Raw genomic sequence first — 23112 nt, 5'->3', positions numbered from 1 at the left:
CGATCATACATAGTTAGAACTGATCTTTTAATTTCTTTTCCGCATGTAACATTTATTTCATGATACAGAATTCAGAATTCTTCGACTTCACTCGTATACTAATGGCATGCTTAGTCATAGCATGAAATCGATGTATCCGCAGTATTGGTTGAAACAATGGAAATGCACATTTAAAAATACACATAACAAATTGAAAAGTGGTTACTTTTTGCCTTTTTTACCTCTTTAATTGTCTTTCATTATAACAGAGAAATAAATAGAATATTTAATTGTAATTCGTCTGGATAAAGCTGAACAATTTGCAAAATACAGCGATATATCGTATAAACAGGATCTTCATTGCTTGATTATCTTTAATCATATGAATAACTTCATTTAATAAGTATTTGTATGTTGTTGGTGGTGTTATCCACGCTAATAATTTTCGTGTAAATGCAGATTCAAGGAATCAATTCCTTCTCTTTCTGAATAATTATTGTTAAAAGCTTCTTTAATAGAACGCCATATAATGAAAAACAACACTCTTCAATGAATTCTTTTCTAGAGGGTCTAAAAGGGATTTTCTATTTGGTCTTCTTAGGGGAAGTACGATTCTAGATCAAGCCGATCGACATTGATTGCTTTACGGATGCTACCCCAAATACGAAAATGAGCAATTGCCTGAATTACGTACTGAGTCATTTGAAAAGTAGAAATTACCAAGTGGGAGGTGATATTAGGAATATTGAATAATTTTCAGTTATTCCTGAATTTCAGCGTAATTTTGGCATATATCGCTATGAAAATCTTTGCATAACATAAACAATTGAATCGCCGATGTCACTCCGTCGTTATTTTTATCGAAATATGTCGAAAAACCGCAGAAAAATGATTGTGAAAACAAGTTTTATCGACACTAAAGTTCTATTTTTTTTTCTCATAAAAAAACAACTAAACAAGAGACGGGGTGACATCAAGACGTTCTTCAACTTCAATTTTAAAAAAAATCAAGGCTTCACGTAAGAAATTGAATGCGTAAATTAGGAACTAGTGAATGCCGTTTTTGAATGGAGATTCTTGAGGTATTATTCCCCCTTAAATCTGTTTGTGATTTGATTCGATGAGAAATATTGGAAATCTAGGACAATATTCGCTCTGAATAATTAACAAAAATGTATGCATTGAGGTCTTTGTGAAATACGTAACAAAGTGTATCTGTAAATATAATATTTGAATATGAAGTAGGAATTTTCCTCAATTATCATCCATTCTGTGCTTTCTAACGAATAATCATCTGTGACGTCTTCGAGAAAAACAATAATTCATAGTTTTTGTTTCGATATCTGGATGAATAAAATTATAGAACATTATTTTTTTGGACAATTTAATTATTTGTAAAAAAGTGCCAGAATAAAGTCATATTGGAGAAAGCTTCTAATTATGTGTTACCTTATCATTCAACTAGAGGGATTTGGAAGCAAGGGGATGACGTGACAGAATTCTTTAAAGGCCCATATCTACCTTCAATGAAATTTTTTCGCATAATCATTTGTGTAACTTTCAATGAAGGTGTAAAAGTTGTGATAACTCTTAAATAGTTACAGATGAAGATATCAATTCATGAAATATATAGTGAAAAGCATTCAAAACAATTTATTTGTTTTTTTAACGAATTTTCCGTTGCTGAAGAGTTGAAGAATGAAAATTAGGTACTCACCTTTCTGAAATTTCCTGAAGGACCATTGTGTTGCCTGGAAGGTGATATTATCGAATCTGACATCAATCGCCTGTCTCTTGGGAAAACTGTATTCCCTCTGTTTCCCCTGCACAATTTCGCACATGTTGTTGTTCACATTGGCGATCTTATCTTGAATCGCGAACTCATAGGCACCCTCACTCGCTTCTCCAGCCACTGAAGAAGAAGAATTGTTTGACTGACAGCACTTTAGGGAACTCATTTTAATATCTATTTTGTTTTGCGACCATCAATGATTAATATTCATTCCGAACAATAGCAGAAGCTACAGGTTGTTTGTTAAATACGAGGACTGCGCGGAACAACTGCTACTGATGAATGGGTTACGGCTGAAACCGCGTGAAAGTGTGTATTGGACCGAATGCACTGAAGTTCGTAAAGTTCCTGTGTATATATATAAACGGATAAAAATAATTGTGGATGGGGAGGATAGGAGCGGCTCCTATTCGAATTTCATTCTTATCTTTCTTTTCTACGAAGCGATACGGTTTATGAACGCAGTCGTCTCTTGCGATCGTGTTGACGACAATGTTATCATTGATCTGCAGGTCTTCTGTTTGAGAATTTGATATAATCTTTCCTCTATAAAACCACAAATATTTACGTAGCAGCTGCTTGTGTATCCATATCATAAAGCTCGTAATACCTACGTATCATCAGGTTGATGAAGGTATACTGCGAAGGCGTAGAAGGGCCACAAATATTTTTCGCTAAATTCCGACTTCGAACTCAGAATTTTATTTTGTTCTGACCTTATACAGGGTGTTCTTTGACGACCTTCATCATTTATGTGTGTGAAGTTGGCACAGCACTTTCCGATTTTCGAAAAAAAATTTTTGTGCTGAATTGTGCTAAGTTTGTGCTGATTTGTGCCGTTGAATTTTTTGTTTTATTCCACACGGTTCTCAAAATATTTCACAAAATGTATAGAATGGGCTGGCCCAGCACTTATCGAAAAAATGAGTTTTGGCGACTGAAACAGGTTGTGCTATGCATGTTCAGTGTTGTGTCGTTCGAATTTTTGCAAAAGTCACTCTTATCTCCTGGAAAATCTAAAATGAAGAAAAAAGTTAGCCCAGCACTTTTGATCTTTCTCCTCAAAAATTTGTGGAAAAAGTTGTGCTACATTTGTGATGACTTGTGCCGTAAATATTTTCTGGAAAATTCGTCGAATTTTCCGGGAAATCGCGAAATTGAAAAAAAAGTTAGCGCAGCACTTTCGTTTTTTCTCAATGAAAACATATGTGAAGGATTTTCGTGAAAATTTGCTGGGCTGGGCTAACTTTTTTTTCAATTTCGCGATTTCCCGGAAAATCCGACGAATTTTCGAGAAAATATTTGCGGCACAAGTCAGCACAAATGTAGCACAAATTTTTCCACTAATTTTTGTGGAGAAAAATCAAAAGTGCTGGGCTAACTTTTTTCTTCTTTTTAGATTTTCCGGGAGATAAGAGGGACTTTCGCAAAAATTCGAACGGCACAACACTGAACATGCATAGCACAACCTGTTTCAGTCGCCAAAACTCATTTTTTCGATAAGTGCTGGGCTAGCCCATTCTATACATTTTGTGAAATATTTTGAGAACCGTGTGGAATAAAACAAAAATTTCAACGGCACAATTCAGCACAAAATATTTTTTTTTGGAAATCGAAAACTGCTGGGCCAACTTCACACACATTGATCATTTTCCGAAATGCTGGTGGCTTTCCTACAAGTATTCATAGATATACTAGTAGATGCTTATGATGAAATGATGTACAGAGTGAGCAAAATTCGTTGTCTACTGAGAGGAGCTCAAGAACTATAGCAGCTAGAAGAAAACGGATGACACTTTCAAAACTCATAAATTTTTTGTCTTTGGAAGTCACAGATCTGAAACTTCCAAAGGCACTTTTTCACGTAGAATCTACAGACCAGCTCAAAATAATCTTTCATTTCGAATCATTGAGCGAACTTTGGTTTTTTTGAATGCAGACTTTTATTGAATTTGTTATTTTTGAATTGGAAATTTTTTTTTATCAGTACCTATTTCTACGTATCAAAGTGCCTAAGACAGTTTAAGTTTCAAATCTGTAGCTTCAAAGACAAAAAAGTTATTAGAACTTTTCGAAATCGTCAAAATCTCAATTTTTGTTGATAACTCAAAATCTAGAGAAAATAGTTCTGTTCTTTGTTTTCAGATTTGGAGCAGTCAGGGAAAAAAACTGGAGAATATGTTATCCGTTTCCTTCTAGCTGCTATAATTCTCGAGATCTTCTCAGTAGACAACGTACGCCCACCCTGTACACAGAGTGTTCCATAACAACAGGAATTTTTTTTTGGCATATTCTGAATGTTTTATGACAAAATTTGTTTCTTATATGAATACTAGATGCTCGTGAAACTCTCAATGGGTAGGAATATTATGTACATTCGGTGATCTTTGATTTTCCTTTAGATTTCTTACGTGAAATGGCAACCAGATATACTGTGATATTCATGATAAGATTTGAGTTTTACAAAATACACACCTTCTTTTTGAATAATTAAAATTAATGTATTTGGGCAAAAAAATTTTCATTAGGTACATGTTTCTGGGGAATTCATGGTCGTAGAGAGGTAGCGGTGATTTGGTAACGCTTTCCCCACCCCATGTACTAAAATCGACTAAATTTTCGTGCAACCGTGAAACATTGAGCTCCCCAGGACCCCATGTGACGATTTTCTGTATACAGAATGTTGTAGGATATATTTTCTGTGTTTTCCCCTGAGGAAGTCATAACTATAGAGTGGAAACCATAAAAAGATTGTTCGTAATTACCTCCTCATTGAAGAAAGCAGAAGATCATCCAAGAACCATGTGTTTAAAATATTCCTTATCGACTTTGATACTATTCTGTACCTTCATATGGAAAACTAGTTAGGTATATATTAAACATTCGGTATATCAAGAAATGATCGAAGCCGTCATAGAACAGCCTGTATGAGATTTTCATAACGTTGTTATGATTCTATCATTGAGGAGAGTTGAATAATATCAAAGAACATCCTGTATAATTACCTAACACATTTATCATAAATGTGCGAACACATAATATGAATGAATTATGTAGGTATTCATTAAGAATACAATGTGCTTCACATTGGGTTACGAAACCAAAAACTCTCATGAATCCCTCTGTACATGGAGAAATGATCTGTGTCTTCGTAGAACACCCTTTGAATCTGGTCCATATCAGTATCAAAGTATTTAGCGAAAAATAATTTTTTTAATATATTATGTACCCTTCGTAGTATAGTGATATGAAGTAATAATAGATTTTATGATATTATAGAGTAATAATAGATTTTATTCCATTTTGACGTTTAAAGACGACAACGACAGTATTCAACCCGTAGCAACCAAGATGAGCTGATGTTTACCCATTCAGTGAAAAAAAAGTTTTTTAATTCACAAATGAAATAAAACAACATAATGAGCATAATTAGATTAAAGTCATCTTGCTCTTGTTGCTATGGATTAAATAATACCCTAGCAACTAGCAATCGAAGCGATACCTTTCATGTGATTTCATAAATTACATAATTCTCTTAAAAATGTTATCATTTGAGCCATAATCAGAATGGAATACAATTTTTTATACAACACGTGAGTTGTAAATGTTTATTCATTCGAACAAAAACATTTATTTATTTAACTCACTTGTAAAAATTACTTTTATTAAAAAGCTGTGTCGGATCTATACGGGGCGTTTCATGAACATTGCGAACAAATTCAGGATATCAATATCTGACTCATCTGAAGTAGGAAAGGTCCTTTGTCTGGAAATCCTTCGTTTCCAAGATACACAGCGGTTCATGAATAAAAAGCACGATATTTCCGAAGACTAGAGCTGACGGCGGCCATTTTCAATAATTCTTGCAATACAGAAATCTTTTTTATATTATAAAATTAATTGTTGTTAATGTTAGATTGCTATACTCGAATATTTCTCTGAACAACAAACGATTTTCAGTTTTTCACTGAAAAGTGCTTCATCCTAGAAAAAAACCCAGACACTCTTTGAGTTCTGAAATGAATAAGAATTGTAGAAAATAATTCAGTAGGAGTTTATACCACGGGACCTTCTCGCCAGCCTTATAAACAGGGAAAAGACTACCATGTGACAATGTGGGGTGTTGCCAGTACACTTGAACTATAAGTAGCAAGTTACGAATTTTGTAATATATTTCAACTTTTTTCGAAAAGATGGCTGAACTTTACGAACGTCTTTTCTTCAATTTCAGCAAGTTCCGAATTGTAGCCGATGGCGAGACTTTTCGGGAATTTTTTGTATGGTGAAATTCATTAAAAGTATCGTTTCATCTCGGAAAGTGAAAAACTTGAATGAACATTTGTTCTTCAGTGAAAAATTTATGTCTTGTCGAGATGACGAATCGAGAGAATTTTCATTATAATGAAAAGTATGAAAACTCCTTTATAAATCATTCATTCTTATTCTTAAAAATGACGCACTAATATTTTCCTCAAAAACATGAAAGTTAATGCTAACACGCACGCCACTGCTGAAGCCAAGGGTTATTCAACGTGAAATAATGACTTCGATAAGGTATCCATTTTTACCACATCTCTTTCAAATATGTCAAGCCATTTCAAAATATCGAGAAATTTGTTATTTCTTTGGAATACATTCAACTCCTTTTGGAAACAAAGCAGTTCAAGATATAAACATAAAGAAACTTTCCGACTCCGACTAACTCAATGAAAAGTATCCTGAATTTGTTTGATGTTTATGAACCACCCCGTACACATGGAATAAACCAGCCCGATATTTCCATAAATAATCCGAAACTCCAGTCGGTTGTTTTTAAAAAGGAAATTCTGAGACCTTAAAATGAAATATCACTTGAAAACTCTTAAAATTAAGTTGCGTATATGAGAGTGACCTTCTATGAGTTGAATACATCGATTATTGTTTTTTGGCTATTCCTTTACAGTTTTGGTTTTCCCATTTTGATATTACAATATGAATCCATAGAAAGTTTGTATACTTCGACCTTCACTTCACTCAGATCTTCTAAGTATAGAAAGAATTTTTCGTTTCTTTATTAGGTAAAATTTTTAATGCCCTCCTAGTGCTTTCGTCGAATCTCCCTATCGATCTATTTATAGACAAAATTTAGTATGCTCATTCGAGGCAGACTTTTATGTTTACGATTTTATGGACATTAGTTTTTATGGTTATTACTCAATATTCAGGTTTCCTGAAGAGACATTAACGAAAAACTACAAAAACCGACTTTTTGAGGGGACATATTTGACCACAAGGAGTAAAGCTCATCTCTCGCAAGGGGCAAAACCTCATTAGGTCATTAATGAAGCCAATAAAACTATTTCAGGAAACAAAACCGTATTGGGAGATTTGTTCCTAGAATCACTGGATCCTATATAAGGATGTGAAAGTGTGATTTATGATGTCGATTCAATTTTGAGAATGTTAGACGTAAATATCAAAATGCATCAAAACATTGTGTTATCTCCTTCCATAAAAACGAAATACATAGTACATAATTCCAATAATATAAAGTCCAATTTGTGTTACAAGTCATTGTAGTGTTTAATTGTAATTAAACAAAAGGAGTTCAGACCATAGTATCGACCCTATACTACAGATTATGATGTTGCTCATTCGAAATTGTTCGAATTGAAATAGTTGAAGCTGTTGAATTGACAAACTTTGGAATGGGAATTAAATGAAAAAATTATTTAGTATATTTCGGAAATTTCTCGTTCTTTGTTGCAATAATTGGCTGTAAAAAACTCCAAGGACAGCTTGTGGATATTTATCTATATCTTAATAGCCCGACATTTCTAGATATCCATGTTAGGAGTATATTTTGACTAGAAGGGATATATATGTTACATCGATGGAAAGGTTAATTGGCAAAAAAATGTATTCGAAAAGAATACCGCGATTAGGGTCCCAGTAAACCTGATTGAAAGGAAATTTGCAAATTTTTCGAATAATCAATGGATTGCATTGAGTAGAATCACACAAAAAAATGTCGAGTGAAATTCAGTAAGAGCAAAGAGTTGTATTTGAAATATTTCAATAATATGCGATACAAATTTTTTAAAGCCAGAATTAATACCTCATCATCAAAAATCGGGTAGTCTGAATACTCTGAATCGATGATTTAGCTTTGGAAACTTTCTTAAGCTACTTTCACGCCATCTGGTTTTCGCCGTCGGGTTTTTCCCGATATCCCGAGTTATATTCATAAAATGCGACCTTTAACACGTGTGCAAGTTCACATTCGCACCGAAGAGTTACCCGGCGATGGTACCTTCATATCAGTGGCGCGGAGATTTGAGAGCTTGATGTGAGCACACTGTGGGTAAAACCCGATCAAGATTTTTCTTCCGGTTGTTTTCAGATGAAAACCCGACGGTAATAACCAGTCGTGTGAAAGGAGCCTATATTAACAGCTCAACACGATAAGTTCTGGTTATACACTCATTTGCACAACTAGGAGGACATGATCGATTTGCTTCGAAAATGCAGAATCTCAGGCTGCCTAAGTCAATGTAAAGGAATTTCCAGGTTTATGGTGAGTTTATGCACAGTTACAAAGAACTAATACCTAAGAAAGGGAAAAATCTCATGGGCAGATGTCAAAAACGTGAAAGCCAACTGTCAATAAGATTGGTCCCTATCTTAGGTATCAGTTTTCAGTAACACTGCATAAACTCACCATTATGAATTATGGAGTGAATTGACCATGTGAATAACCTTCACTAGGATATCGTACTCAACGGATGACATATCTGGAAATTGCGTTGGCTTTTTCAACAAATTGACTCCGTTCAGTTTAGCAATTATCATGGATTGTGAAAGGTATGAAATGGCGCAGAACAAGAGGTCCTATTACTTCCTGGGCGGACAATATGCTTTTCATAAGAAGTATGGGAGGAGACCTGTTTCCATAAAACAACACCTCATGCTTTTTCACAAACCATATCATCTTCTTCATTTATTCCTACCAACAACATTATCCAAATTCATATCGGTGAATTGTGAATTTGCTACGAAGAAAAAACCTAATCCTAGCTAAAGGGTCTCTACTGATTTGTCCGATTTAACAGTTTGTTAAACTGCCTGTCAACGAAAACGAGAATGGAAAAGAGTTATAGTTACACATATTTCAAGTACCAATGTTCTAAATTTCCGGTAACAAGTACATACTGGAAAGTTGGCCAAGTTTCAACTTTTTTTTGAATTTGTGTACTCTTAAATTACTTCGGGTTTTCGTTTCTGAGCAAAAGTTATGCCACCATATGAATAATGAACAGATCGAATATATTTTTCAACAATGCCCTCTGTAGGAAACTTCAGAATTTGGCCAACGGAACGCAGCATATCTTGTGTCATTATTTCAAAGAATATTAAAAAAATCCAACGTAGGTACTAATATGATGCCGAACCAAGAGGTTATTCTGTTTAGCATAATCTCGTATGTTTATCGAAAATGATCAAAACTTTCCGACTATTATTAAATGTTCTGGTTTTGAAAATGAGAAAGTTTAAGGTATGACGAATAAATTAATAAAGATGTATTTGAACTTATATGTGTTTAGAATCGATATATCATTCATTGGATTGATGTGGCCAACGCTTCGAAGATCGATAATTGAACTTAAAACAGATTATACGATTTTCACAAAATGATTTTTCAAACCCCCTCACGTGTTTTGCTATCACAATAGCATCTTCAGGTGGGAGAAGGTAAACTAAAATATTTGGTATCAAAACAAAATATATAAGCAAGCATTTGACTCTTTTCCTAAGAATCTAGAAGGGGTAATGACATTCGGAGCAATTTTTGGTCAGAAACAAATCGGACTAGAGCTACTAGTGGTAATTACCGACCGGAAACGCTAGAGTAATTAGATGGCAGGAAGCGATCGTAGGATCGGTCATAAAATAATTTAGAAAATAGAATTTTCTATTAACTTTCTATGAGGTCATAATAAAATGTTTATTCATCGATGTTATCGAAAACTATCATCTTCCCTTAGATTTCAAGGAAGTTTTTCATTCATTCCTTCTTCAACATTCAAATTTTATAGTTTATCTCTTTTCGTTTATTTTATGTTAGCGACTAAACTGTCGAAAATACTACTAGTTGAACACAAATATTCACAATAAACTCATAAAGGAGTATTTTTATAGAGGTCAATCTGGTCGTTGAGTAAATCCGTCGAATACTTACATTTATTGATTCCCAAACAAAACAAAATAAAAAATTTATGCGCTCTTATATTGTTTTCTGAAATTTTCCTCCAGTTTGACCTATATAAAAAGATGAATATATGAACAATCGCTACAAGTAGTTTGATAAACTCCACATTCGTCTAGCATATTCGTTTGATCTTTATTATTCTTTATGTTTTTAACTAGAGTATTTTTCATTTTAAAAGCTAATTTGATACCTGTCGATTACAAAAAGTTTGATATTCTTTCAGAACTCTTTCCTAAATAACATGTCACTTTATATTTGTGATTAGTTTCTATTTGAAAAAGATGAACTTCTTTTCTTATATATTTTGTTTCGGTACCAAATATTTCACCCACCTGAAGATGCTATTGTGATAGCGAAACAGGTGTCGTGTTTTAAAAACTCATTTTGTGAAAGTCGGACAATCTGTTTAGAGTTCAATATATCATTCTGTGAATCAAGTAGTATTATACATTTCCTACACCTCCTAACAATTTTTATATGCATATTTTGTAGCAACTGAAAACTCCAACTTACTGTGTGTAAATATATGGTCACCACATTCGAATACTCCCCAAATGCACTTTGAACACTCTCCTATGAACGAAATTAAAAAACAACGAACGGGACAGTAGTCAGTTACGATAAAACCAGCATTATCTAATATTATGAACTGATATTGTGGTTGCAATTGCTATTTTATCAGTGATATCCCAACAGAGATATGAAAATGTGAAATACATCTAAAATTATACCTATGTTTCAATTTACCATAGTCATCAAAATAGAACTCGATTTTACTATGAATAGGCTCATTTCATTAATCTCTAAAATTTCCAACATAGATGGAAATAATTCATTCACATTTCCCAAAAGTGACTTGATTCTCACTTTTTCATGCGTAGGTGCAAGGTATTTGGTATTTAATTGAAATATCACGAGAGAAATTAAATCCCGGTAATAAAATTGAGATTTCGATATCAGCCTGTCCAACGAAATATTATTTAATTCAACTCGAGTGTGGTGCTTTTTCATAGTAGAAGGAATGAATTTAGGTGGCATCATTACAATAGTTCCAATAGCATATGTACCCATAAGACGAGGCAGTCCCAATCTATGGTATACAATATCCTTTGGGGTAAAATCCATTGAACCGTGGCATCTAAAAGAAGTTATTAGTTCAGTCACTATCTCATACTGTTGAAGAATATAATAACATCCATCAAAAATTCTCGAAAAAATTCGAGTGTTGTAAGTGTAGAGGTTCCAAGTACCAAATCTATAAATAATCTATTATATTAGTCGAATATACAGGATGATTCACTGCGAGGGCCTATAAGATGTCCATGAAAAACTAATCAGAATTATGTGCTAAGAATTTGCATGTTGAAATATTCAACAATGAACTTTCGTCCTAAAATATTTTCAGACCTCTGCAACATCCATTTACTGTTTTATTTCGAATGACAAACCCAGTATATCGTTAGGAGTGTTAGGACGTTAGATAGCTGATTTGATGGCAATTTCAACAGTATACCATACCTTGGATAAACATTGAACGGTTTATGATTAATTGGTATTTTTATAAAAAAATTGTGAAAACAGGAAGTCACACTTTTTGGAATATTTCTGCTGAGGATGATTTTGCCAAATTTCTATATTCCGATAAATAAAATAAATTTTGACATTTCGTAAAGGATATCTGATACATAGTTTATTGGGTTGCTTGAAAATTCATGAAAAGTCACAAAATAATGAATCAGTTCGAAATGGGTTTTTACCCTTATTTCGAATTTTTGTTAACTTGAAAGTTTTAATTTTATGTACTATAGAGTTTATTCATCTAAGCCCTCTCTTTGTTTGGGTCGAACGGACTGAAATAATAAAAATTATAGGGTGTAATTTGAAGATCTTGCGATTCGATTGATTTTATTCGTCCAAATTTTTGATCATTTCAAAAATACCTTGAAAATTTGAAATTCGAACAGCAGACATTTTAATAATACTAAATAATAAAAAAATCATAAAGTTTTTTTTTGGAAGAAACCTCCTCAGCAGAAATATTCCAAAAATCTCCACATTTTTAGCACAGACTTTTCTATAAACGTCTAATAGGCCATCGCGGTGAACACCCTGCATAACAAAAACACATTTCCTGAATTTCCGGAATGTCTCAAGTGCCTCAGGAATAGGCTAAGTGAATACGTAAAAAAATCCTATTGAAAAATGTTAATATTAATATAATAAATATTAATTGTAATATTTCATAAAAATCTCTCACTGAATCTGCCATACCCTTTCGAGCGAAAGTTTATTTTTGAATTTTGTGAGAAATGTCACTTGATTATTATCAGGGTTGGCATAATAGATCGTAATTTGTGAAAATATTGACCCTTCATCGAAATGTTTCGACACCTACACACCTTTCAATTTTCATTCGAATAATAATAATGTATCATCTTCTCATTGATACAGCAAATAAATGTTACGATCTAAAAGGAACTTTACTTCATTCAAATTTATTTTAGCAGTCGGTTGGCCATGATATAATTTTCTCAAGTTTTTGTAACTAGAACGAAGTTAGGTTGGCACTCATGAAATGTCTTTAATGTCATAACGCCGTTGCCACAACCATAGAAATTATAACTTACAATGGAAGCGGTAAAGGAAAGAGAAACGTGTTGCCTAGAGAAAGATAGAGCTAATAGTGGCAAAAAACTCGATAAAAGCGCTGTTTACGAGTGTTTAGTTTGCTGTTGTTGTGCTTTTTGTGCGATTTTCCCGAGTGTTTTGAAATAAAAGTGTTCAAATAACACTAATACATCTAATACATAATGGTTATATCTTGTGCAGCCATAAACTGTACAAACTGGTGGTAAAAAGAAAAAATTTCATTCCCATTGAGGAGGACTATTTTATGTTTATGGCAATAAAAATTTGAAAGTAGGATCAGTGCCGTCAGTATTTAACTGTAAAACCCAAAAGAAAACTTTTAAAACCGCACAGCTCGCGTTTGGGGCCCTATGTTTATATGAACTTTTTGCCTAAACATTTCCAAGGGAATATACCCCTAAACTTATTGTATTGAATTTTGAAACACTCTGTATTCATTTAAATTTATTAAATATACCATTACTGCGATTGCAATAGGATTTTTATTTTTCTTCCCGCGAAGTTCCTTGAATTTTCATATTCATGAATTTTTGTAGCTATAAAAACAAATAATCATTCAGGCAATGCATACCCCCAATATTTTCATGTTTGCTCCTAGAATTGTCATGAAAAACGCACAAATAACTGAATTTCCATACTCATTCAATGCTTTTTAAATGGAATTTGCGGGCTTTTTGCCACTACTAGCTCTATCTCTCTCGGCAACACATTCATCCAAAGCTCGAATATGGGAGGGCTCATCCATGTTAGGTTAGTATATCTATGGCCACAACTAATATCAATTTTTATTACGAAAATGTCGAAAGTGATTGAAAAAAGAGACAGGGTTTCAGGAAGTGCTATTTAGAATTCAGGTCCGCTCATTCAAATAATTATACCCTGATATTCTAAAATCCACAATACGTCAGACGGTAGAGAACATATTCAATGTAAGAGAATTTATATTATGTTTCATCTGAATCTAAACGACTTATATTTCAGCTGAATATTTCCACAATCAGAAAGATTGTGAATGAAGAGTATGACAAAGAATTTCCTTCTATTGGGAGACCCAAAAAAGTTGTGGCATTTGAGAATTTTAGGTCTGCGTGAATTATGCGAAAAGTTTACTACAGGATTTTCGATAAATGTCATCGGAGAATGAGTTCCCTAAAATGGATTTTTCTGTTTTTCATTTGACTTGTCCTATACAATGTAAATGTCTTAAGGTACTAATAAATACCTGAATATGATAATTACATCAATGTATTAAGATGAATAGCCACAAATACGCGCAAGTTGCCCTGTTACTGTTTATTCATGTGAAATTTTTGTTCAACGGTGAAGTTGCATCTTAACTTGAAACTTCCTTCAACTCCTTTTACTTATATTGATGCAAGATGATTTTTATTGAAAAACTCAACATTCTTGTAATTATCTGTTAATTCCTTCGGGAGATACCCATTTCCAACCACTGCATCATATGCATTTCATCTTCGGGTTAATATTTTTGAAATCTACAAATGATGTAGCCAAAGAAGATAACGAACATTAACTCTCCTCAAGCTAGTGCATATTATGATATTATACTGATCTCTTGTATTTTCCATGCAAATAACTGGATTTGGTATGCCTTCAATCAGTTTGTATAAACTTCAATTATGTTCGTCAGATATTTTCCGAAGAGATTCGACATTGTGATAAAATACGTAATAACAGAAACTTTTACGTAGAACGGGCAACATAGCGTTGATTTAAAACCCAAAAATGTTTTGACAAGCTTCATAACCCCACATTTTCGTACTATACAGAGTGAAATGTGTCAAATTTCCATGGCCAACCGACTGCTAAAATAAAGTTGAATGAAGTATAGATAACCACCATAATTCTGAGTAAGTATCAATAGAAATTTCCATGGTGATGAATTGTATTTGATAGGTAAAAAATTTCGTTAATTTGCTTCTTTATGAATCCAAGATAAGTGAAATAATTTTAAGGGGAATTGTGGTAATGGATTGTAAGATAAATTTCTCTTGTATCTATAGAATTTTATTCAACCAATAAAGATTTATTTCACAGGTTAGTTATTTTTGAAGGAGTCATTCTCAGCAGGATCGTAGCAAGAAATATAATTTTTCTGTAGCTTTGAGGATAGTCTGGAGAATTGTCTAAAACTTGGGTAAACGCTTGAGAGGTTTATTAGACGATCTGTTTAACAACCTCAACCATATAATAATCGTGAATTAATGTAATAAAAGAGAGATTCAACTTCCTCATTAAGATATTCTTCCTTAAACTAATGAACTTTGATAATTTCCCTAACCAATTCGAAGAAATCATACTATAGTAAAGTTTTCGATTTTTCACCTATTCGAGAACTTTCTATTTTATCTGCTGATAAGTTGATGGAATTTTCCCAAAAATTATTTACTACTGCAGTACAGGATGCATGAAGGCTAACCCGAATAAACAATAGTGAAACAAGTATTTCACAAGATAAGGAAGAAGCTTCAATGCAGCATTTAGTTGAAATTTGTTCGAATGAAGATAACAGAATATAGATAAACAATAACGAAGCGATTTTCGAAAAAAATTGAACATGAACCCAAAACTTTTTTGTTATTCAAAGTTACCCTTTATTTGATTAATTCCTAGTTAGAATTTATCTTCCGTTCACAATCGTATCGGGAAAACCACAAACACTGTGAATTTTCCATTATTATTTGGTAATGTAAAAATATTATTTGTTGATTCCAATTGTCGGATTTCAAAAAAAATGATACTTTTCTTCTCGAATAAATTTAGATAGTCTAGTAATAAGGAAATTATTCAACAATAAATATATTTGTGGTTATATGAATTATGGTGAGTTTATGTAGAGAACTTATATGTACCTAAATACCTAAAAAAGTGACGCCATGGTGTCCCTTTCTTAAGAACGCTGGATGAACCGACCCCTATTACTTCATTTGACAACAACCTGAACATAAATTCAATAGCAGTCTCCATTTTTTGCCCAAACCCCTAGAGGTGGAGGGGAAGGGGGTTATCAAAAAAAATTATATGAAAGACCCACTTACTTTTGCAGAACCACGTCTTAAAATCATTTAAAACAATTCAGAAACTGAATATCTGAACAGAATTGATTATTATTTTCAGTTGAGTGCTTTTGTACCTATACAGTATAACCATATTCTATAAGGGATTTTCATGCTCTATATGTTGATGTTGATCATTCACCAAACATCAATTTCGTTTCAATGTCCTTCAGGATGGAGAAACAAACAATAATTCTCGCATTCAAGAAGTAATTCATCTATATTTCTACTCGATTAACTTCGTGGGCAACATCTCAGCTTGCAATTTATTTTCATCGAATGAAATTCGCTACAAAATGAAAGTATTTCAATGAATTATTAGTGTACTTATAGTGTTTCAGAATACCGTTCACGTGTTTTCGTAATATGAACTAAAATGTTTCATGATGTGTGAATTTGAGATTATTTCTGATCCCCATTTTTAATGATTCTGCAATACACACACAGCTACATTCAATATTAGACGGACGAATGGGAAAACTCATTTCGGCCGATAATATTAGACATATTAGCCGCGGGTTTCCCAAAACTTTGATTGCCCGATCAACGAATTGACAGTCACTCGATTTCCAAAACGAAATCACTGAGATCTTTGGATTTCCGAATATTTTGAAAAAGTATCAATTGAAAATCATTGAATCGACGTATGTAGATCATAATTTTATGCGAAAACGATATTCTGAATGCTCATGACTGAATTATCGATTGAAAACAAATTCACGTATTCGTCCATCAAGCGTTGATTCCAAGATCAAGTGGTGACTAATTGACTAAGGCCCAATTTCACCACGGATATAACCCGAGATTAGACCTAACTGGAGTAAAGTAAAGAAACTAGCAGATTTCTGTTATGACGCATCTTAATTCAAGTTAAAATGGAGTGTCTCTGTGTTGTGTGGTTTTTTTACCTTCCTCACTTCACTTCATACACACAGGATGTCAATGTTTGAAACAGTTTATTTGAATTTTAAAGTGAGTTGAAGTTAGGCGAAGTTATCACCGTTTGGTGTAATTGGCTCTACAAGCATTCTAGAAAAGCTCTAGAAAATTCAATTCCATTAAATTCTCGTGCATACTAGGAACTTTTGAAAACTTATTCGACACAACGAGCACTGAAATTCAAGCCTTTTTCAGAAGGTCTAAACTGTTGGACTTACTATGATATGAATTTGATTTAGCTATCATGAAATGTGGCAAATGTAGCAAGAGAAGACGAAGCAACATACAATACCAAATCGATATTTCTTTTCTTGACCAAAATGTCCTTCTTGTCTTCAGATAGGATTTCTCTCAATTCTTGATATCTCTTTCTGATCTAGATTCATCAAAGATAGATACATATTATGTTCTTTAGTTTCTTGTTAATCTTCATGAAATTACGAAATCTTTCAATGTTATCCGTCATTGAGTGAACTGAAAATCTTTTTCTCCAAATTGGCCTGCTAGATCTCAAGATACTATTTCGCAACATTTTTCCATGACGCCGTTATTGAATTTTAATCGCAAAATTTAAAAATAATATTTTTAATTCAGCATTTCACTCGGTTTTTCCAAAATTGAAGTAAGATTTTTTATAGATATTTTCAAAAATAATGCCAGTCATAATAAGGAGGTCTCCAGCGTTTGAAAATATTTTTTGTCGGAAATCCTATTTTCAATTCAGATCTGGACAAACTGTGTGTAATGTTTAGTTTAGAATGAATACCATTCTACATTATTTTAATGGAAAAATTCAATATTGCTGTTGTATATAAAAAAAAAGTTGTATGAAATCTAGAATGCAGACTTGAAGGAAATTTGTACCATCAGCTTTTAACATTTTTGATTTCAAGATGGAAGCTGGGCTGCTTGGAGGACCATTCGAAAGAATGCAAAAAGTTGTCTAATAAATGTGCCAGTTTCGACTCGATATAGCTCCATCAGTACAGGGTGGGCAAAATTCTTTGCCTACTTCTTATAACTTTTTTGTGTTTGAAAATACAGATTTGAAACTTGAACCTTCTTAGGCACTTTTATATATATAATCTACTGACGAAAGATTTTTTTTTCAACTCAGAAATAAAAAATTCAATAAGTCTGCATTTAAAAAAATCTTAAGTTCGCCTAATGATTCGAAATAAAAAAATATTTTGAGCTCCTACGTAGGAAAGTGCTTGTAGAAGGTTCAAGTTTTAGATCTGTTTTTTTAAAGACAAAAAAGTTTTGGGCACTTTTCAAAATCGTCAAAATCTCATTTTTTGCTAATAACTCAAAAACGATTAATCGTAAAGCCGGGTCCAGACTATGTAACAAAACATTTTGTTAACAAAGTTATACAACAAATGTGTTATACAACTTTGTTAAATAACTTGTTATAAAATAGCAGAGACATCCAGACTTTGTAACAGAATAAAACTAAACAAAAGTGCTCATCTGGAAGCAGTGGCATCTGTAGCATTGAAAATGTCCTCAAACGTAGAAGATGTCATTTTGGCAGCAGCAGCTTGCGTGATTTTATGAAGACGAGTGAAATCTCATCGTTGAGAGCTAGAGGAACATTATAGTTTAACAACTCTTTTGAAGTATCTAGCAATGGATGACAAAGACCCATTGACAGGGGACATTAAATGTAATGGTAGTTTTAAAAATTTCCTAAGTATGACAAGTTCTGATTTCGAATACGAATAAATCAAATCGTCCATAAAATAGGCAAAAAAAGCACGACATTTCAAGATGCAATACCAGTAAAAGAAAGATTGGCGCTGCAGTAAATGTTTAATAACACAAGTGTGGACAAGTTGCGGCGTGTTTTATAACAAAGTTATATTACTTTTTTGATCTTTACCGACACCCAACGGATAACATAAAATTTGCTATATAGCAAGAAAAATGTTGTATAACATTGTGTTATATAACTTTTTCACTTGAATTTCTCTAACAAGTTATATAACTTTGCTATATATCCTGTTTTGTTACATAGTCTGGACCCGGCTTAAGGGGTTACGGTTTTCCCCATTCTACGAGTTCGATGTTCCTCTGACGAAGAGCTCGGAAATGTGTCCTCTATTTTCTTCTAGCTCTTATAGTTCTCTAGATCCCCTCTGTATACCAAATTATGGTCGTTTAGAGGTGTACACTAAAAATGAATAACAAAAAAAGACAAAAGCTACAAATTCTCATTTGAACCAACTCATAATTTCATTAATAGCTACAGTAACTATATACTCTATATATAGCTACAGCTACAGTGACTATATAAACATAAGCGCCCTCTGACTGGTTTCAAGTAGTTTCCTTACACTTATATAAAGCACTGATTGTTCACCTTGCCTCTACCCTTCATAGCTGTGCCCAAGATAGTTTAAGGACACAGTAAGGAAGCTCACACAGAACAAAACTATTTCACCAAACTCGCAAAAGCTCTTCAGCTTCAAGAAGGTACCTCCTTGTCTTGAAAGAATAAGTGATCATTTTATTACATTTTCTTTATGAAACGGAAATTTAAATAAGCATTGGACTGAATCTTTCCAAAGAAATAGATTCAACATCTATCTGACCATACGTTTCCATATATCTTCAAATAAATTTCGTTTCAGAAATTGATTATGATAAAAATTTCATTGCCAAACTAGATAAAATTGACACTGAACTCCTGTTTTGATAACAACTTCCGAATTTGCCGCTAGGTTCAATAAAACGGATTGAAAAATAATCGTTCAATGTTCTTGAAATTTATCAAGTTCTAAGCTGACCACAAGTATCGAGGTAAAAAAAGAGATAAACATGTTATGACTCTGAATTGTTGCATCCTGGTTCCTGTTCTCCAAATATCTCCGAAATATTCAAGTACATCAAAATCGTTATCGGTATGTTTGATATTGAATTCTATGTTTTTTATACGCACAATTTTACAAATGAATAATTGTTTATTTCAGCGTAATCAAGTTGCTTTTTCTGAAGGAAAGGTCGAAAAGAAAATATTTTTGAATCATTCGAGTTACAGGTTACGAAATATTTACATCTCCGTTACTCAATTCGATAACATAATTCCTTTATTATCTGTGAATTTGCCAGATAGATCTATCAAGAAAAGATCAAAAAAACATACCTGAACTCCTGAACTTTGATATTGAGTTCTCTGCATGATTTTTATACGCACAATTTTTACATATTACTTTATTGGTAATTTCGGCTAAGTCAACTCGCATTCTCTGAAGGAAAGGTCATAAAAAAATTATTTTTGAATCATTCGTGTTACAGTTTACGGAATATTTGCATATCCTTTTCTCAATTTAATAATATTAATACTTTTTTGTTCGTAAATTGACCAGTTGATTCTATCAAGAAAAGAACGAAAATATACCTGAATTCTGAAATTCGGAAGCAAATTTCATAATTGCTATAGTAGTTTGAAAAGTTTTCAATACAAAATATCGTATTGCAGTGGGAAAATATAACTAATATTATTCCGCAAATAATTCAGATAAAATCGACTGAGTAACAAAGCAATATAGATGTTGAATTTGCAGTTATTTGGGCATGCATTTTATCAGCAGTGGTTTGAAAAATGAACAATGGATTCATTTGAATTCTCCTTTCCCAACCTAATCACTTTAAGAGGTGTCACACCGTTTTAGTGGTCAGTTCAAAATGAGAAAATGAATATCTTACGTCAGAAACCACTAATTTATATGGGGTTTTCATTATAGGTAATTCAATTCAATCAGTTCGTTATCTCGGTAAGTCTGAAATTTTTTATTCGATTCATTGCTTCATTTCAGGTTTATCTTATCATTGCTTGGACACCCAGTATAAAAAAACAAATTATTCTCCCGATTTTCCGTGAGGTTTGTTTACAAATAATAGTACTAGTGCAGAGTGCAGAGCTTTCATTTATTGGATAAGTAAATACAAAATATACAAAGCTAGCTTTCTACATATTTCAGATTCCAAACAATCATACAATTTTTTATTTGGGTGAGAAACTAATAAGTACTCCCATTACTGACACGTTCCGATTTGAGATGATTAGATGACTATAAAAATAGAAAAAGTTCTATAGTCTAGCTCAGAGTCTAGTAAAATATAATTTCAGCAATCAAATACAAATTAACACATCAAATACGATCTCATATCATAGAGGCTATTAAGTTTGAATAAGAATGATTTTCCTGCTAATCTGAGCATAAACGAATGGAACTTCTATTTTATGGTCAGAATTTTTTTAAAGTTGAGCGAGCAAAGTATGAATCAGCTCACGAAAAAATGGAGATCAAAAATAAATTGTATAATAAATAATTGTATAATATAATGAATGTCCCACCAATTATTTCATATTGTTGTTAATAACTTGATAATGAACCATTGAACCAGGAACACAGCTTCAATAATATCCTTAATAATAATTGTGATTCTTGATGAGATACTTTTACAAATAATATGATTATGAAATTCAATTCGTGAAACTCTTGGTCATAAAAAGTCTCAAAAATCGAAAGACCTCATATCAGTTGCAACAATTGAATTTAATTTCATCACTTGTTTATGAACATTCAGTCTAAAGACCACTGGGTCTCAAGATCGAAATAGTTGTTTGAAATTTGCTTATTATTTATAATAGGCATGGAGGAAATATCGAATTACTACTTCTTTTCGTTGGTATATACCTGACTTTTATATATTCAGTTTATCGATTGAGTTTTTGCATATTCCGTAATTTAATATTCACGTGATGCTGTAAAATATCGATAATTATATACCATTTATATAGTGAAATTTTCTATAAGCTTGCTTCATAGGATTTTCGAAGTCATCTTGATAAGTCAAAAAAAATAATTAAAAATAATATATGATATCAAACAACAGTGGTGATAAACGAGTCGTAATAGCTCGTCTTCTTAAAAATGGTATAATTTATCCTCTGCTAATAAACGGGGATAGCGAAACACTTTAATTAACTAATAACTCATATTAGTGAAAATGAGATATCGATAATAATAATTTATTGTTGAAAGTTACATACTGAGAAGATATTGGAAGGGAAAGATTCGTTATCTTCGCAAAACGACATATATTATATTATTACCATAACATGGTTGGAATATTCTCAATGGAAATAATTGAAGAAAAACCGGCGGCAAAGTACTGAGATCCAATGAATTATTAGAATTATTGAAAAGCATTTGTATCTGCATAAAGCACAATTCTTCGGAGCCTTACCGTGTCAAAATACAATATAAAATGTCAATCCAAGAAACACTGAAACTTATACCCAGAGACAACCTAACCTCACTCGACTGAAACCACTGTCAATAAAGGGATATTATTGACATTGACCTTGAAGGGCTGCTCCAGCTGGAAAATGAAATAGAAAATAATCGATTCTTTCTTTCTAATCTTCTTTGAAATGTGACGTTTCGTATCTTCCATGCGTATGCGCTGCATCCCTTAATTCGTCCCTTATTCTCGTATTGCCTGCATTGAGTATTTTGCACCTGCACCCAACTGCCGACCAGTGGCGTGTTTGCAATTCGTTACTAGGGATACTCTCAAAAAATTACCTATTATGTAGCACCCCAATTGAATCATCAAAAGTATTTCGATAAATGTCAAATTACAATATAATAATCAACCGAATGCAGTAATCACGAACTTGAATGCTAACCGGCTAGCTATTTCAAATTTTAATTTTTTCTGATAGAGTGACATCATTAATCCGCTCTAGTTTTATGTAAGAAGAAACGAACTATTGTAAAATCATTTGCATATATATAAAGTATTGTTCTGTTAATTTTGTGATTATCCTGATTGAGAGAGTGTATTATTATAATGCAGAAGATCGAAAAACTTTTTTTTCAATCTTGAAATTTATAGCTTAGAATATATTAATTTATATGAAAAAGGGCATAATCCTCTTCTTTCCAAAGAACGAGAATGAACAATTTGAGTCTCAGTGATAGTTCACAGAAAAATTGGGATGACTGACAAATCATAGAATTCATTCGATAGCCATAATCATCATTATGTTTAACAATAATAAACAAGGCAGTTCTGCTCTGAACTTCCTGGAAAGATCAACAACCAATTTTGTTTACCGGTGTTGGAAAATTTTGAATGATTAAAAATTAAATAAATGATAAAAAATGAGTATTATTGTGTAACTCCTAAAATTCACATAAGGAAGTTTTCAATTCATATTGTGAAGAGATGGATAGAACTATATTTACCTATCAGCTCGTGATAAATGGACACGTTTTTTGTAAGCAGGTTCTGCAACGCAACAAAGTGAATGAATCTCAATATCATTGAGTATTACAATTAATATTCAATATATCTTTACAGCGAAATGAACGCAATTTATAAAACTCTGGAGGGAAAGTACAATGACG

General features: G+C 32.6%; 1 protein-coding gene across 3 annotated transcripts in view; it reads right to left on the bottom strand.

Moving 5' to 3' along the window:
* The window catches only part of LOC123309369 (ATP-binding cassette sub-family G member 1), a 68191-nt gene extending 46119 nt beyond the window's left edge, over window positions 1-22072 (bottom strand). Inside the window, exons 1-2 of one of the 3 annotated variants that reach the window (XM_044892454.1) lie at window positions 21944-22072; window positions 1697-1891 (exon numbers count right to left, since the gene is read on the bottom strand). In XM_044892454.1, the coding sequence (XP_044748389.1) occupies window positions 1697-1820 (124 nt within the window). In that variant the 5' untranslated portion in view covers window positions 1821-1891; window positions 21944-22072. Of the gene's footprint in view, window positions 1-1696; window positions 2118-10532; window positions 10684-21943 lie in introns of those variants that run through there. The other 2 variants (XM_044892453.1, XM_044892452.1) reach the window with 2 other exon arrangements.
* Between the last annotated feature and the right edge of the window lie 1040 nt (window positions 22073-23112).

This window comes from Coccinella septempunctata, chromosome 3 (assembly GCF_907165205.1).
Source record: "Coccinella septempunctata chromosome 3, icCocSept1.1, whole genome shotgun sequence".
Taxonomy (NCBI): domain Eukaryota; kingdom Metazoa; phylum Arthropoda; class Insecta; order Coleoptera; family Coccinellidae; genus Coccinella; species Coccinella septempunctata.
This window is presented reverse-complemented; position numbering and strand designations above follow the sequence as displayed.